General features: G+C 38.6%; 1 protein-coding gene and 1 long non-coding RNA gene across 3 annotated transcripts in view; one reads left to right on the top strand and one right to left on the bottom strand.

Annotated features, from left to right (window-relative positions):
• THEM4 (thioesterase superfamily member 4) overlaps nt 1-13,021 on the top strand; it is a 38,253-nt gene extending 25,232 nt beyond the window's left edge. Inside the window, exons 3-6 of the mRNA XM_067727810.1 lie at nt 540-696; nt 1,286-1,396; nt 8,705-8,829; nt 12,573-13,021. Of these exons, the coding sequence (XP_067583911.1) occupies nt 540-696; nt 1,286-1,396; nt 8,705-8,829; nt 12,573-12,613 (434 nt within the window). The 3' untranslated portion in view covers nt 12,614-13,021. The remainder of the gene's footprint in view (nt 1-539; nt 697-1,285; nt 1,397-8,704; nt 8,830-12,572) is intronic.
• Nucleotides 1-14,290, bottom strand: part of LOC137219359 (uncharacterized) — an 88,139-nt gene that overhangs the window by 5,627 nt on the left and 68,222 nt on the right. Inside the window, exon 1 of one of the 2 annotated variants that reach the window (XR_010941084.1) lies at nt 1,646-1,757. The exons of the other annotated variant lie outside the window; for it this stretch is intronic. This is a non-coding gene — a long non-coding RNA (uncharacterized lncRNA). Of the gene's footprint in view, nt 1-1,645; nt 1,758-14,290 lie in introns of those variants that run through there. 2 annotated transcript variants of the gene reach the window in all.

The raw sequence follows: 14,290 nt of genomic DNA, 5'->3' as shown, positions 1-14,290 counted from the left end.
AATCTAAACATCTGCCATCTCTTATTTGCACTCTAACTCTGAGTTGGAGACTCAGGAGTCATAATCACATTGAATACTGGGCTGACCTGCCTCTGTTTCTGATTCAGTATGGTAACTATCTTCTGCTCAGGCTAAACTCATGTCTGCAAGGAAAACCTCTCTACTGTTACATTACTCACTTTCTTTAAATCTCATTTAAATCACACTTATTCTAAGAAGGATTTCTGTCTATACCTTACTATTTTATTCCATGTACCCTTTGTATTTATGTACTATATTTCATGATTGCCATGTGTTAGTACTTTGTTTTGATTTCATTTATTTTTACTATGTTCCCAGTTAGGCTAATTCCACTGGAGCAAAGATCCTGTATTCTGTTTCTTTGGGACCCTCCCAGCCCCTTCAATTTTGCACCTGGTTGGCATTTTAATCAATCATCCATTGACCTGTGATTCTTGCAGGGTACAGATATTTGTCTCTGTCATGGTATTTTTCTCATACCTGTTTCTCATGTGCCCATCCACTTCATTTGCTTACAGACCCAAAGCTTGTGAAAGAACAACTGTCCCAGGCCCAGCTCTTCACCAGAGGCTATGAAGATGGCCTGGGCTTTGAATATGTGATATTCTATAATGATGATGAGAAAAGGACAGTTTGCTTGTTTCAAGGAGGTCCTTATCTGCAAGGGGTACCTGGGTAAGAATTATAGCCTAGAAATGTGGATCTAAGAGGTTGTTATCTTATAGTATCGCCCTGTATCCATGGACTACAATGAAGACATTAAAGTGGTAATGTAGATTTATATTTATTGACATGGATAGATGTTTACTGTAAATTATTAAATGACAGAAGTATAGGACATAGGGCAAAAGAGTATAATTTTAGAGAGTATCATTAACATGTTAATATTGGTTTGTCACTAGATAGCCTTATAATTTTTAATTTCTTTTTCTTCTGTTTATCTTCATTTCCTAAATTTTTAAACAATGATGTGTATAGTTAGTTTAATAAAAACATAATATAAATTTTCTAAATTGGATTTTAGCTTTTTGCTTGCTTGTGACCTGGTTATCATTAGGTTCTGGCTTTGTTATAAATACTACAGTGTTATGCTATGAACAAAATGAAGGTGAGAACATGGATATAATTTGACATTCAGTACATTGAACATGAATTAAGTGGAACTTTCAGAAGTAGATTATATGGGAGGCTTGGATAATTTTTCTCTCTTAAGGGGCTGTTTTCAGAACTTGTGAACACATTTCTCTTTTCCTCTTGTAACTAGATTCCTTCATGGAGGTGCCATTGCAACAATGATTGATGCTACTGTTGGTATGTGTGCAGCTATACCTGGGGGAATTGTCATGACTGCCAATCTCAACATCAATTTTAAAAGGTAAAGTCATGGGTATTCTTTGCTTCTTAGATGTCGTAAGTCAGGTTCCCCAGCAGCAGACCCTGAGAAAAGGATTTCTATGCAAGAAAGGAAGTACTCCCAGAGGAAACTATCTAGGGTGTAGGAGAAGAAGGACAAGGAAGGGGAAGAAGCCACCCAAGGTTAGGCGCTCAGTCCTGCAAAGGGTAGCTTCAGCCTGATCATGTAAGGAACTCTGGAGTGAAATGTGTGCCTCAGTATTTTCCCTACCTCAGGCAAGGGAGCTGGAGTCCTCATATTCTCTCACACGTCATCATAGGATAAGGGCTATCCTGGGGACTATAAATTCCCAGGTACTTCTTGCTCACTGTGTTTGCGCAAAGCAGGCTGTAAGAAAAATATCCAAAAAACAAAGGTGAAAAAAGGATTGAAGGGGATCTGAGTGAAGCACCAACATCCACTACATAACAAAATGTAAGTTTTACATAACTTCGCACAAAGAAGTAAAAGGGCAGCAAGAAAAGTTTGGTATCCGTCAAAAACAAAGCTCAGCATGAGCTTATTTAATTCTTCAATTATGCAGCTATATCTCTAAGTCAAATAGTATGGATACTGGCATAGGCACAGAGAAAGAGAGCAATAGGGCAGAACAGAGTTTAAGAACAGAGTTCAATAGAGATCTCCAAACAAGGTTCTGTGGGTTATTATTTCACACAGTAGGAAGCATGTAGGAACATCTCCATTTTATACCCCAGAGAGTTGTATGGCTTATGTGGCAGTCATCAGGGAGCCATGCTTCATAGATTGTGGGTTTACTTATTGAATACTTTAAGTAATACTTAGCCAGGCATATCCTACTCAGGGCTACTATCCTACTCTATAGAAAAGGACTCTTCCCCCTAGCAAATATCATTACTTTATTTCAGGGGTCATCACAGCTTTTTCTATAAATGTTTTATGCTTTGCAGGCCATACAGTTTCTGGCACAACTAGTCAACTCTGCACAAAAGCAGCCACAGACAATATATAAATAAATGGGTATAGCTGTGTTCCAGTAAAATTTTATTTACGAAACAGGCAGCTGGCCAGTGAAACATAGTTTGCCAACTCCTGGTCTATTTACCTGCAGGCCCACTGAGAAAAAATTAGACAGTGTCACTTGCCTCCTTTTTTTTCCCAGGAGTGTTTCCCTTTGCTCCCCACCACACACACACACACACACACACACACACACACACACACAAAGTGAATAAATTGGAGGCCAGCTGCTTTAACTTCCTCCTCCCCAGCTGCCAATATTAGTAACTTCAAAATAAAAATGACTTAAGATAGAAATTTATCATGTGAAAGAAATCTAGTATGGCAGCTCCCTGGTTCCCAGAGATGCAGGCTCTTTGTAGCTCATCTTTTTACAGTCCAGAGTGGCAGCAAGAGCCATCATCACATGTCCTACACAGCAGGATTGAGGAAGGGGGGAAGAGCTGTCTTCTCTCTTTCAAAGAGACTTCCTGGAAGTACTACACAGCACACCCATTTAATCTCATTAGCATTAAGGGAGATTGGGAAAGTGGTCCCTTAACTGCTATCACTATCACCTCAAATAAATTCATTGTCAGCAGCTAACACAACCACAGACGTATTAATAAATCCATGCTTATAAATAGTACAATATAAATTATTTTAAATACTAAAGCATTAATTAAAAACATAATCAGATTTAACTAATTCAGTAAAGAAAATAACAAGCCTAGTATGGTAGTTTTTTCTAAGCAAAATTATCTCAGTGATTAACAAAACTTATTATTTCAGCTACACTTAGCCTATTAAATTTTTTTCATTCTGGGTTTGATTAATTTCTTCAGGCTGTCAATACCTATATTTTCCTGAGGTTAGAATAACTCATTCTTATAAACTCCCCAGGCTTATGGCAATTGTGTCAGACTGTAAAGAAACCAACTCATATCAGCGAAATTTGTAGGTTCTAATCCGTCAACCTGGTGATTCTTGATATGACAGGATTTTGCCTTTGAAGATGATTGGAACATGAGCCTGAATTCATGAGGCTGAGCTCCTCTTGGAGTTGAGAATTCCTTGCTGTGTCGGGGGACTTTCCAAATCTACACCTGTCCTTACAACCTAGTACTTCCCCTTATTTAGTATCTAAATCTACTTGTCTTAGTCATATTTATTCTGCCTTGGTTTACTGATTACCTACAATTAAATGCATCTCATTTAATTGGCAGAGGTAACATCTCTCAGGAGATAGGACAAGTGTCTCTGTAGTTTTCTTTCAGGGATATTCAACTGGGCAAGACATTCACCTTCTTTCTAGCTGGTTCTTTTCTGTAATCAGTCCTTTCTGTTAGGGGAATAATTCTTGCATTTTGTTAAGGGAATAATTCTTTCATTTTCCAGAATTGTTTGGCTTCCTCACAGTTCTCTGCCTATTGGTGTGGAGGAGGGGATTATTGGGGGTTCTTATGGAGATTATGCAGGACTTTGAACCCCCAAATGGCATACATCCATGGATGTAATTCCACTGAATGTGCATAAATATTCTTTTCACCTGTCAGCTCACCTGCACCTCACACACTTTGGGGGAACATAAGAGGTAACAGTCCTAATGCAGATGCTAAGGGCTGTACAAGTCTTTGCCTTGTTCATGCAGACTCTCAAGCCTTTTTGACTAACACATGAAAGACTCCTTGATGAACATAGGTATCCTCTACATACCTCTACCCACACTTTACAGCTAAGAAAACTATTGGTTTGCTTATGCCATGGTGTGTGTAAGCATAATTCTTTGAATACAGCCTCCCCAAACCTTACCTGTACACACCCCTTACTCTGTGTCTACCATTTCCTACTTCTACAGAGTAAAATACATATAAGACAGGTACATACTTCATAGAAGAAACACTTACTTGTCAATACTCTTCTCTATGTGTAAACTGCTTAAAAAATTAAACTTATCGTATCATAGTTGTCCTTGAATTATAGCTATGGTTTTATACTCCTTGAGTTAGCTTTTCCTTTTTTTGAGAATCATTAGGAACTTTCCATAATGTAGTTAACTACAATTATCACCCTCTTTTCTATGCTTATGTTACATTTTGCCGATAGAAGTCTCTTTAGACTGACTCCTTGTGCTATCTGACTCCTTGTGCTAGCTTTTAAGTACTCTTGTCTCCTGAGAGACAGTATAATCACTAGTTAAGAAGACAGACATTGGAACAGGTTCAAATGCCCATTTTGCCACTTATTAGCTGTGTGACCTTCAACAAGTTACTTAACCTCTCTGTGCTTCAATGTCCTCATCTTTAAAAAGAGGATAATAATACCTTCCTCATAGGGTCATTGTGAGCAATAAATGAATTAACCCATGCAAAGCATCTAGGACAGAATCTGGCCCCATAACAAGTACTCAGTAAGTGTTAGCTGCTTGTTATTTTTATCATTAACATTGTTGTTATTATCATTACTTTTATTTCTAACAACAGTAAGGTTCATCTGTGCCAAGACATAGAATAGCTAGTCTACAAAGATCCCTGATTCCTTTTAATGGAGAATAGTGCTAAAGACCAGAAAAATATTAGATTGTTCCACATGTATTCTCATGGTGGGCAGGATGACCTTGCTGCTAGGCTATTACAGTGTCAGAGCTGGAAAGTTATTAATGTTTAATAAGGTCATGAGTTCACTTTGATACTTTAGATTTAACATCTTTCATGCCTTATATTTTTAAAATATTTTTTAAATTTCTAGCTATAGTTAAAAAAAAGGCATAACATAAAATTTAGTGGCCTAACCTTTTTTAAATGTACAGTTCAGTAGTATTAAGTATATATACACTGTTGTGAAACAGATCTCCAGAACTTTTTCATCTTGCAAAACTGCAACTCTATACCCATTAAACAATAATTTCCCATATCCCCCTTCTCTCAGCCCCTGACAGCCATAATTCTACTTTCTGTTTCTGTGAATCTGACTACTGTTGTTACATCATATAAGTGGAATCATACAGTATTTGTCTTTTTATGACTGGCTTATTTCACTTAGCATAATGTCTTGAAGATTCATCCATGTTGTAGCATATAACAGGATATCCTTCCTTTGTAAGGCTGAATAATATTCCATTGTATGTATATACCACATTTTGTTTATTCTTTCATCTGTTGATGGATATTTGGGTTGCTACCACCTCTTGGCTATTGTGAATAATGCTATAATGAACATGGGTGTGCAGATCTCTGTGAGATCTTGCTTTCAGTTCTTTTGGATGTATACCCAGAGTGGGATTGCTAGATTACATGGTAATTCTACTTTTAATTTTTTGAGGAACTACTATACTGTTTTCCATAGCTGCTGCACCACTTTACAGTCCCACCAGCAATGCATAAGGGTTCCAGTTTCTCCACATCTTCACCACGACTTGTTATTTGGGTTTGGTTTTGTTTTTTAATAGTAGCCAACGTAATAGATGTGAGGTGATAGCTCACTGTGCTTTGATTTGCATTTTTTGAATGATTAGTGACATTGAGCATCTTTTCGTATGCTTGTTGGCCATTTGTATATCATCTTTGGAGAAATGTCTATTCAAGTCCTTCACTTGAAGAAGCATTTTTTAAATCAGATTTTTGTGAGTTTTTTTGTTGTTGAATTGTAGGAGTTCTTTATATATTCTGGATATTAACCCCTTATCAGATATATGATTTGCAACCGATTTTTTAGGTTGCTGTTTTACTCTGTTGATTGTGTCCTTTGATGCACAGAAGTTTTTAAGTTTGATGTAGTCCCATTTGTCTATTTTTTTTATTTTGTTGTCTGTACCTTTGATGTCATATCCAAGAAATCATTGCCAAACCCAATGTCATGAAGCTTTTCCCCAATGGAGGTCTTCAGTCCATTTCACATTATTTTTTGTATATGGTTTAAGGTAAGGGTCCAACATCATTCTTCTACATGTGGATATCCAGTTTTCCCAGCACCACTTTTGAAGAGACTGTCCTTTCCCCATTGAGTGGTGTTGGTCACTTGTAGAAATTCATTTGACCATATATGAGAGGGTTTATTTCTACGCTGTCTGTTCTATTCCATTAATCTATATGTCTGTCTTTATGCCAGTACCACACTGTCTTGATTATTGTAGTTTTGTAATATGTTTTGAAATCAAGATGTGTGGGACTTCCAACTTTTTTCTTCTTTTTCAAGATTGCTTTGGCTATTCAGGGTCCCTTGAGATTCATGTGAACTTTAGAAAATTATACTCTATAAACAGTTATTATATTATTTTGTATTTTTCCTTTCTCTTATTATTCAAGGAATTTTTCATTGTAAGGGATAGATCTTTTTTTTTTAATGTATCGGTAGTGGTGATAATGTTTTTAATATTTTTTAAAATTTATTTATTTATTTTTTGCGGTACACAGGCCTCTCACTGTTGTGGCCTCTCCCATTGCGGAGCACAGGCTCCGGACGCACAGGCTCAGCGACCATGGCTCACGGGCCCAGCCGCTCCACGGCATGTGGGATCTTCCCAGACCTGGGCACGAACCCATGTCCCCTGCATCGGCAGGCGGACTCTCAACCACTCTGCCACCAGGGGAGCCCTTTAATATTTATTTTATTTATTTATTTATTTTATTTTTGGCTGCATCAGGTCTTAGTTGCAGCACATGGGATCTTTGTTGCGGCATGTGGGATCTTTCGTTGCAGCACGCGGGCTCTCTAGTTGAGGCACGCGGGCTCAGTAGTTGTGGCACGCAGACTTAGTTGCCCCACAGCATGTGGGATCTTAGTTCCCCAACCGGGGATCAAACCTGTGTCCCCTGCGTTGGAAGGCAGATTCTTAACCACTGGACCACCAGGGAGGTCCCAGAGATAGATCTCTTAATTCACAATAGCTTAAGGAAAAAAGGAACATATTGGCTTACATGGTTGAGAAGACAGTTACGGCTGGGTGCAGGTATTCAAGGATGCCATTAGGAATCTGTGCCTGTGTCTCAGCCACACTTTTCCTTTAGGTCTTCTTCATCCTCGGGTAGCCTTTCCCAATGTAGTGCTACAGCTACCAGGCAGGCTTGTATCTTGCAAGCCTAGCAACTCCAGCAGAAAAAGAACCCAGCCCCAAGGGCTGCAGCACAAGCTCCAGGATTGACAGTTTCAACCCATGCCCACCTGCACAACCAGTCACTGGGGGGGCGGGGGGGGGCGGGGGGCATGGGGGGTAAGAATCAGCTGTCAACTCTAGTTAACCTACATGGGCTGAAAATTGAGGTGATTCCCCAAAGAAAAGGGAAGGTAGGTGTGTGAATGAGAGAGTGTGGTGAGGGGTAGGACAGATGGATAAATGAAAGACGCAACGTTAGTAGGAAAGGGAGATGCTGAGCAGGCAAGAACACCTAATGTCCCCCGGGTCTTAGCAAATCCTGGATTGGCAAAGCTCAGTTGTTCCATCGAGAAGTTCAGGAAAATCTACTGGGAGCAAAAACTGGACAGAGGGGTAATCAGAGTGTTAATTTCCTTTCCACATGGAGTAGTTCCTTCACCCACATGATGGTACTATAGGAACATAAAACACATCTCCCTACTCTACATTATGTTTCTACCAACTAAAATTTTACCTTTAAAGAGATACCTTTTTCATTATAGTACTATATCTCTAAGATTCCCAGAGGTGACTGTAACCACTAGATACATATAGCTATATAAATTTAAATTTGAATTAATAGAAATTAAATAAATGTAAAGATTCGGTTTCTCATTCACAATAACCACATTTTGAGTGCTCAGTAGCCATCTGTGGCTACCATATTGGACAGCTCAGCTGTGGAGCATTTCTGTCATCACAAAGTTCTGTTGGACAGCACTGAATTAGCACATTAAGCTGTTACCAGGAGTTTGTTATTCAGTGTCTTTCTAGTGACAGTTACTCTAAAGGGGATTGGGTGAGAAATTGACAGAGATTGACAGAGAAAATGAGAGAAGCTGACTGGGACCATCCCATGGTCCTATTTTCATTTCTTTAAAGGATTTCAGCTCCCTTCAGATGGGACAGCCTCTGCCATCGCAGAGCTGGAATCATCTGGTGATTTCTTTGAACCTAACCCACAACAGCAGTCTCTGGACTGGGTGCCCAGGAGCCACCTGAGAGCAATGGTGCTTGGGAGGAAGGGGGTGTGAGCAACTGGTGGTGTCAGCATTTTATCTAAAACAGCACCCACTGATACCAGGTATCATAAATTTCCACCCCTGTCATGCACCTGATCATCTCTCAATGCTACATAAATCTGATAAAAGCTGGATTTTTTTCTTTTTTTTTTTCTGCAGACCTATCCCCCTCTGTTCTGTTGTTGTGATAAATAGCCAACTTGATAAAATTGAGGGGAGGAAATTCTTTCTTTCTTGTACTGTTCGAAGTGTTGATGAGAAGATCCTGTACTCAGAGGCAACAGGTAAGGAGCTGCCACTTTCTATTTTAGGTTTGGTTTAATTTATTTTGGGTTTTTTTTGTTTTGGGGGGTTTTCGTTTTGTTTTGGTTTGGTTTTATAACCCATACATGCCAAGAAATTCTTAATTCCCTGCATGCAAAGAACAAGTTAAAGGTATTCTTACTCATTGCTGGTAGAGAGCTGGTATATCTCTCAAAGTTATAGTCATGTACCTTTTGACCCATTTTCAGGATTTTATCCCATAGGTATACTAACGTGTGCAACGTTACAATGTGTAAGGTTGCTGGTAGAGAGCTGGTATATCTCTCAAAATTATAGTCATGTACCTTTTGACCCATTTTCAGGATTTTATCCCATAGGTATACTAACGTGTGCAACATTACAATGTGTAAGGTTGCTGGTAGAGAGCTGGTATATCTCTCAAAATTATAGTCATGTACCTTTTGACCCATTTTCAGGATTTTATCCCATAGGTATACTAACGTGTGCAACATTACAATGTGTAAGGTTGCTGGTAGAGAGCTGGTATATCTCTCAAATTTATAGTCATGTACCTTTTGACCCATTTTCAGGATTTTATCCCGTAGGTATACTAACATGTGTGCAACGTTACAATGTGTAAGGTTGCTCTAGGGTTCCAGTAGTTGTGCTACTCATGCAATGTTATTTGCACTAGCAAAAGATTGGCAAAACATAAATATCTATCAATAGGAGACCAGGTAAAGAGACTACAGTTCATCCATAAACTATATTGTGTGTGCCATAAAAACTACTGTGGAATATTGTGGTGCCATAAATAAGAATAAGGAAACTCCTTTTTGTATGATATGCAGCTATATGTCATTACTATGTATTGAGTGAAAAACAGGCTACAGGACAGTGAGTGTGTTTATGTTATCATCAGTGTAGAAAAGGTAGAGAGGTTCTTCCCATTCTCTTGCCTTTTTCTTCTTCCTTCCATTTCACGCCTTCCTTCCTTCCTTCCTAAATATTTCTAAAGCTATTAGATAGAGTCGGGCATGGTGGGCTGGGGGATAAGGGTGAAGCCACAGGGAGGGGTGGCTACAGCAGCCCATCGCTGTCTGGGAGCCTGAGTAGAGTGGAGGGTGTCTGCACAGGGGAGTGGCCCAGCACAGGATGTCAGAGCCCAACTATGGGAAGGAAGGAGTCCCCATGGGGAGCAGCGTGGGTGTCAGAGCCCACAGGGAGAGGGTGGCGTCTGCACAGGCTGGCAGCCGTGACGGGAGCTAGGTTTCTCACATCAGAGGAGTTCCAGATATGGAAAAAGAGTTAACAAGAATGAGCACTGTTGTGTTGGATTGGAGTTGGAGATACTAGACATGGATATTTTCTCAGTCTTTTGCTCTTGCAAATACTGTGGTAATGAGTAACTTTGTATATCGTCAGCTGTCACAGGGCCTTTGCAAGTGAGGGGTCCTGGAAGCCTCACCTTCAGTAGCTTCGGACTTAGACAAGTTAATTTAGATATCCAATGCTTTTTGTTTTGTTTTATTTATTTATTTATTTATTTAATCAGGCTGCTCCAGATCTTAGTTGTAGCACGTGGGATCTAGTTCCCTGACCAGGGATCGAACCGGGCCCCCTGCTTTGGGAGCATGGAGTCTTAACCACTGGACCACCAGGGAAGTCCCTTTTTGTTGTTTTTATTTTTTATTTTAATGGACCTCAGATGCACATGTTTGGGTTACTCAGAATCCTTGATTTAGGATACAGAGCCATTATTGGTACGTGAATGGTCATCTTTTACTTACTCATTCACTAATGTATTTATTTTTCTAATTTAATAATAAACATCCTGAAACCTACAATCAAACAAGAACCAGAATCTTAATAATATTATATCCCTACCTAATTACTTTTCCCCACCTCATCCTCCTATTTTTCCTTCAGAGGTAACTCTGATCTAGAATTTTGTGATTTTCATTCCTTTATACCTTATTGGTTTTTTTTTAAAGTTTGATTAAGAATATATTTGTAAAAAAAAAAAAGAATATATTTGTGCCTAAGTAATATATTGTTTAGTTGTTTGTTTTTGAACTTTGTAGAAAAGAGATTGTGCTATATGTGCTTTTCTGGGACTTGATTTTTTTTTTTTGTACCCAGCTTCATGTTACTGAAGTTCACCCATGTTGTTGGCTATGAAGTTTGCTCATTTACTGCAGTATAATATTCCATTGTGTGACTATACCACAATGGATTTATCTCTTCCTCTAATGGTGGGTCCCTGACTATTATGAATGGCGCTACTATTAACATTCTTATTCATGTCTCCTGCTGGTGTATATGGGCAAGAGCTTGGCATATACTTAGGAGTGGAATTTCTGGGTTGGAGGGTATAAGAGTGTTCAGCCTTACAGGGAAATGCCAGACTGTTTTCTAAAGCTGTACCAAGTTACATTCCCCCCAGCAATATATGACATTCTGTTGATCCCTATCTTTTCTAGCAATTGGTAAAGTCAAATTTCTTGATTTTTGCCAATCAAATGGTTATAAAATGGTATTTCAGTTTGATCTAAAGTTGCATTTCCCTGATTACCTATGGAGCTGAGCATCTCTTCATATATTTATTGACCATATTTGTTTCCTATTCTGTGAAATTCCTGTTTTCTCAGCCTCTTTTATTGGTTTTTTTCCTCTTTTTTTTTTTAACTGATTTATAGGAATTCTTTATCTATTTTTTATAAAACGAATCTTTTTGTTGGCTATATAAGTTGCACATATCTCCTTCTAGTATATAAGTTGTCTTTTATTTGCTTTAAGTTATCTTTTTTATGAACAGAAGTTTTTAATGTAAATATAGTCACATTTATTAAATTTTTTCCTTTATGGTTAATGCTTCTTGTATCTTGTTTAAGAAATTTATTTTTCCCTTAAGTGTCAGCTGTTTGCTGGAATGATAGATAAAAGAAGCAGGAGGAAGATCATGAATAATTTGAATCCACAGTCAATGTAAAAATCCTATTCCAGGCTGTGGTTTATACTTTCTGTCTCACTAAACCTTTCAGTATCATAAAGGTAACAGATGGCTCAGTTGTAATTTTACTTCCTTTCACTTCCTTGACTATCTCTAATGGAAGTGGTAATGAACCATGAAATGACCAAGTGGCAGAGGACCTGGTTACCCAGGAGAGCTAATACAGTATTGTGAGAATCAAAAGTTGATTCTTTTTTTTTTTAATAAATTTTCTTAAGGTTCTTTCCTTTTTTTAAATTCTATTATTTTTATTTTATTTGTTTTTGGCTGTGTTGGGTCTTGGTTGGGGCACACAGGATCTCCATTGCAGCTTGCAGGATCCTCCACTGTGCTGCGCAGGCTCCTCAATGTGGAGCGGGGCTTCTCTCTAATTGTGTCACACAGGCTCCAGAGCACGTGGGCCGTGTAGTTGCTGTACGTGGGCTCTCTAGTTGTGGCCTGCGTGCTCAATAGTTGCGGCACATGGGCTTAGTTGCCCTGCGGCATGTGGGATCTTAGTTCCCCAACCAGGGATCAAACCCGCATCCCCTGCATTGGAAGGCGGATTCTTAACCACTGGACCACCAGGGAAGTCCCCAAAAGTTGATTCTTAATTTGGCTGAAAAATGAGAGTGGGCAGATAGCCTGAAGGTACCAATATGAATCAAAGTGCTTTTGTGTGTGTATATATGTATTTCTACTTAGAGAAGTCCCATCAGATAGATTGAAGTCAGTTGACTTATAATCATCTTCTGTTATTTTGTTGTTTAGGCTTATTTATAAAGCTGGATCCTGAAAAAAGTTTGATATAAAAGAGCTTCTGGTGAATTCCATACCAATCTGCGTAAGGCTGTCCCTCCTCCAGAAGAAGCAGTTGTCTTCAGTCCTATTCTACTCACCCACTGTTGAATCCCCCATCGGGTGAAGTCTGCTAACACGGACCTTCCTAAACAAGTCTTTTGAATACAATTCCAGGAGCTCCATTTCCACCTTCCAAACTTTTTTACACAGAGACACTCCCTGTGAGAGTATCAGCAGTTCTTTCTGTCTCCTTAGGATAAGTGTCTGGTTCTCCTAAAATTTGAATGGGCTCCTTAAGTTTGCATAGGTGTGATGTCTGATCCATTGCATTCTGGAGAAAAAAATCATATTGAAACTTTTACCACAAACTTGGAAATGCCAGAAAACCAAAGGAAGGAATAAATATATGGGTGCACGAATATGTGTGTATGTGTGTGTGTTGTGTGTGTGTGCATTATAAATTACAAAACCAGCTTTGTTGTATCTAAACAAATCTTTTTGGCTACAGTAGGAAACACAACTAGTTCCTATAGGATTGGATACCTCACATCTGTTGTCTTGGATTCTAAGGATTAAACTACTGTGCCATTTTAACATAGGCTGTGTTATTGTATCTTACCAATAGCATAGTATTGGTAATAGCATCACTGGAAGGAGCCTGTATTCATTTCCTAAGTGTTTTAATCCATTTGGACTTCTGTAACAAAATACCACAGACCAGGTAGCTTATAAAAAACAGAAATTTATTGCTCACAGTTAAAATGGAAAGTCCAGGATCAAGATGCCAACATGGTCACCTTCTGGTGAGGGCCCACTTACTGGTTCATATCTGGTACCTTCTCACCTGTCCTTATTTGGTGGAAGGAGCTAGAGATCTCTCTGGATCCTTTTTGATAAGGACACTAATCCCATTCATGAGGGCTCCACCTTAAGCACTTCCCCAAAGCCCCACCTACTAATACCATCACACTGGGCATTAGGATTTCAACATATGAATTGGGGTGGTGGGGCAGGGTCTATATGTAGATAATCCCAAAGAATCTACAAAAAAAACTAAAGCTAATAAACGAATTCAGCAAAGTTGCAGCATACAAGACCTCATAAAAATTTTAAACTTTTGTGCATCAAAGGACATTATCAAGAAAGTAGAAAGGCAACCTATAGAATGGGAGAAAATATTTGCAAATCATATATCTGATAAGGGTTTAATATCCAGAATATATTAAAAATTCTTAAAGCTCAACCCAAAAAAAGCCCACAATTTAAAAATGAGCAAAGGACTTGATTAGACATTTCTCCAAAGAAGGTATACAGATTGCCAACAAGCACATGAAAATATGTTCAACACCATTGGTCATTAAGGAAATGCATATCAAAACCACACTTCATATTCACTGAGATGACTATAATTTTTTAATGGAAAATAACAAGTGTCAACGAGAATATGAAGAAATGGGAACACTCCTACATTGTTGGTCAGAATACAAAATGGTGCAGCTGCTATGGAAGACAGTTTGGTGGTTCCTCAAAAGGTTAAACATAGAATTACTATATGGCCCAGGAATTCTACTCCTAGGTATATGTCCAAGAAAAATGAAAACATATGTCCACACAGAAACTTGTACACAAAAGTTTATAGCAGCATTATTCATAATAACCAAAAGGTGGAAACAACCCAAGTGGAAAAT

The sequence above is a fragment of the Pseudorca crassidens genome, chromosome 2 (genome assembly GCF_039906515.1).
Source record: "Pseudorca crassidens isolate mPseCra1 chromosome 2, mPseCra1.hap1, whole genome shotgun sequence".
Taxonomy (NCBI): Eukaryota; Metazoa; Chordata; class Mammalia; order Artiodactyla; family Delphinidae; genus Pseudorca; species Pseudorca crassidens.
This window is presented reverse-complemented; position numbering and strand designations above follow the sequence as displayed.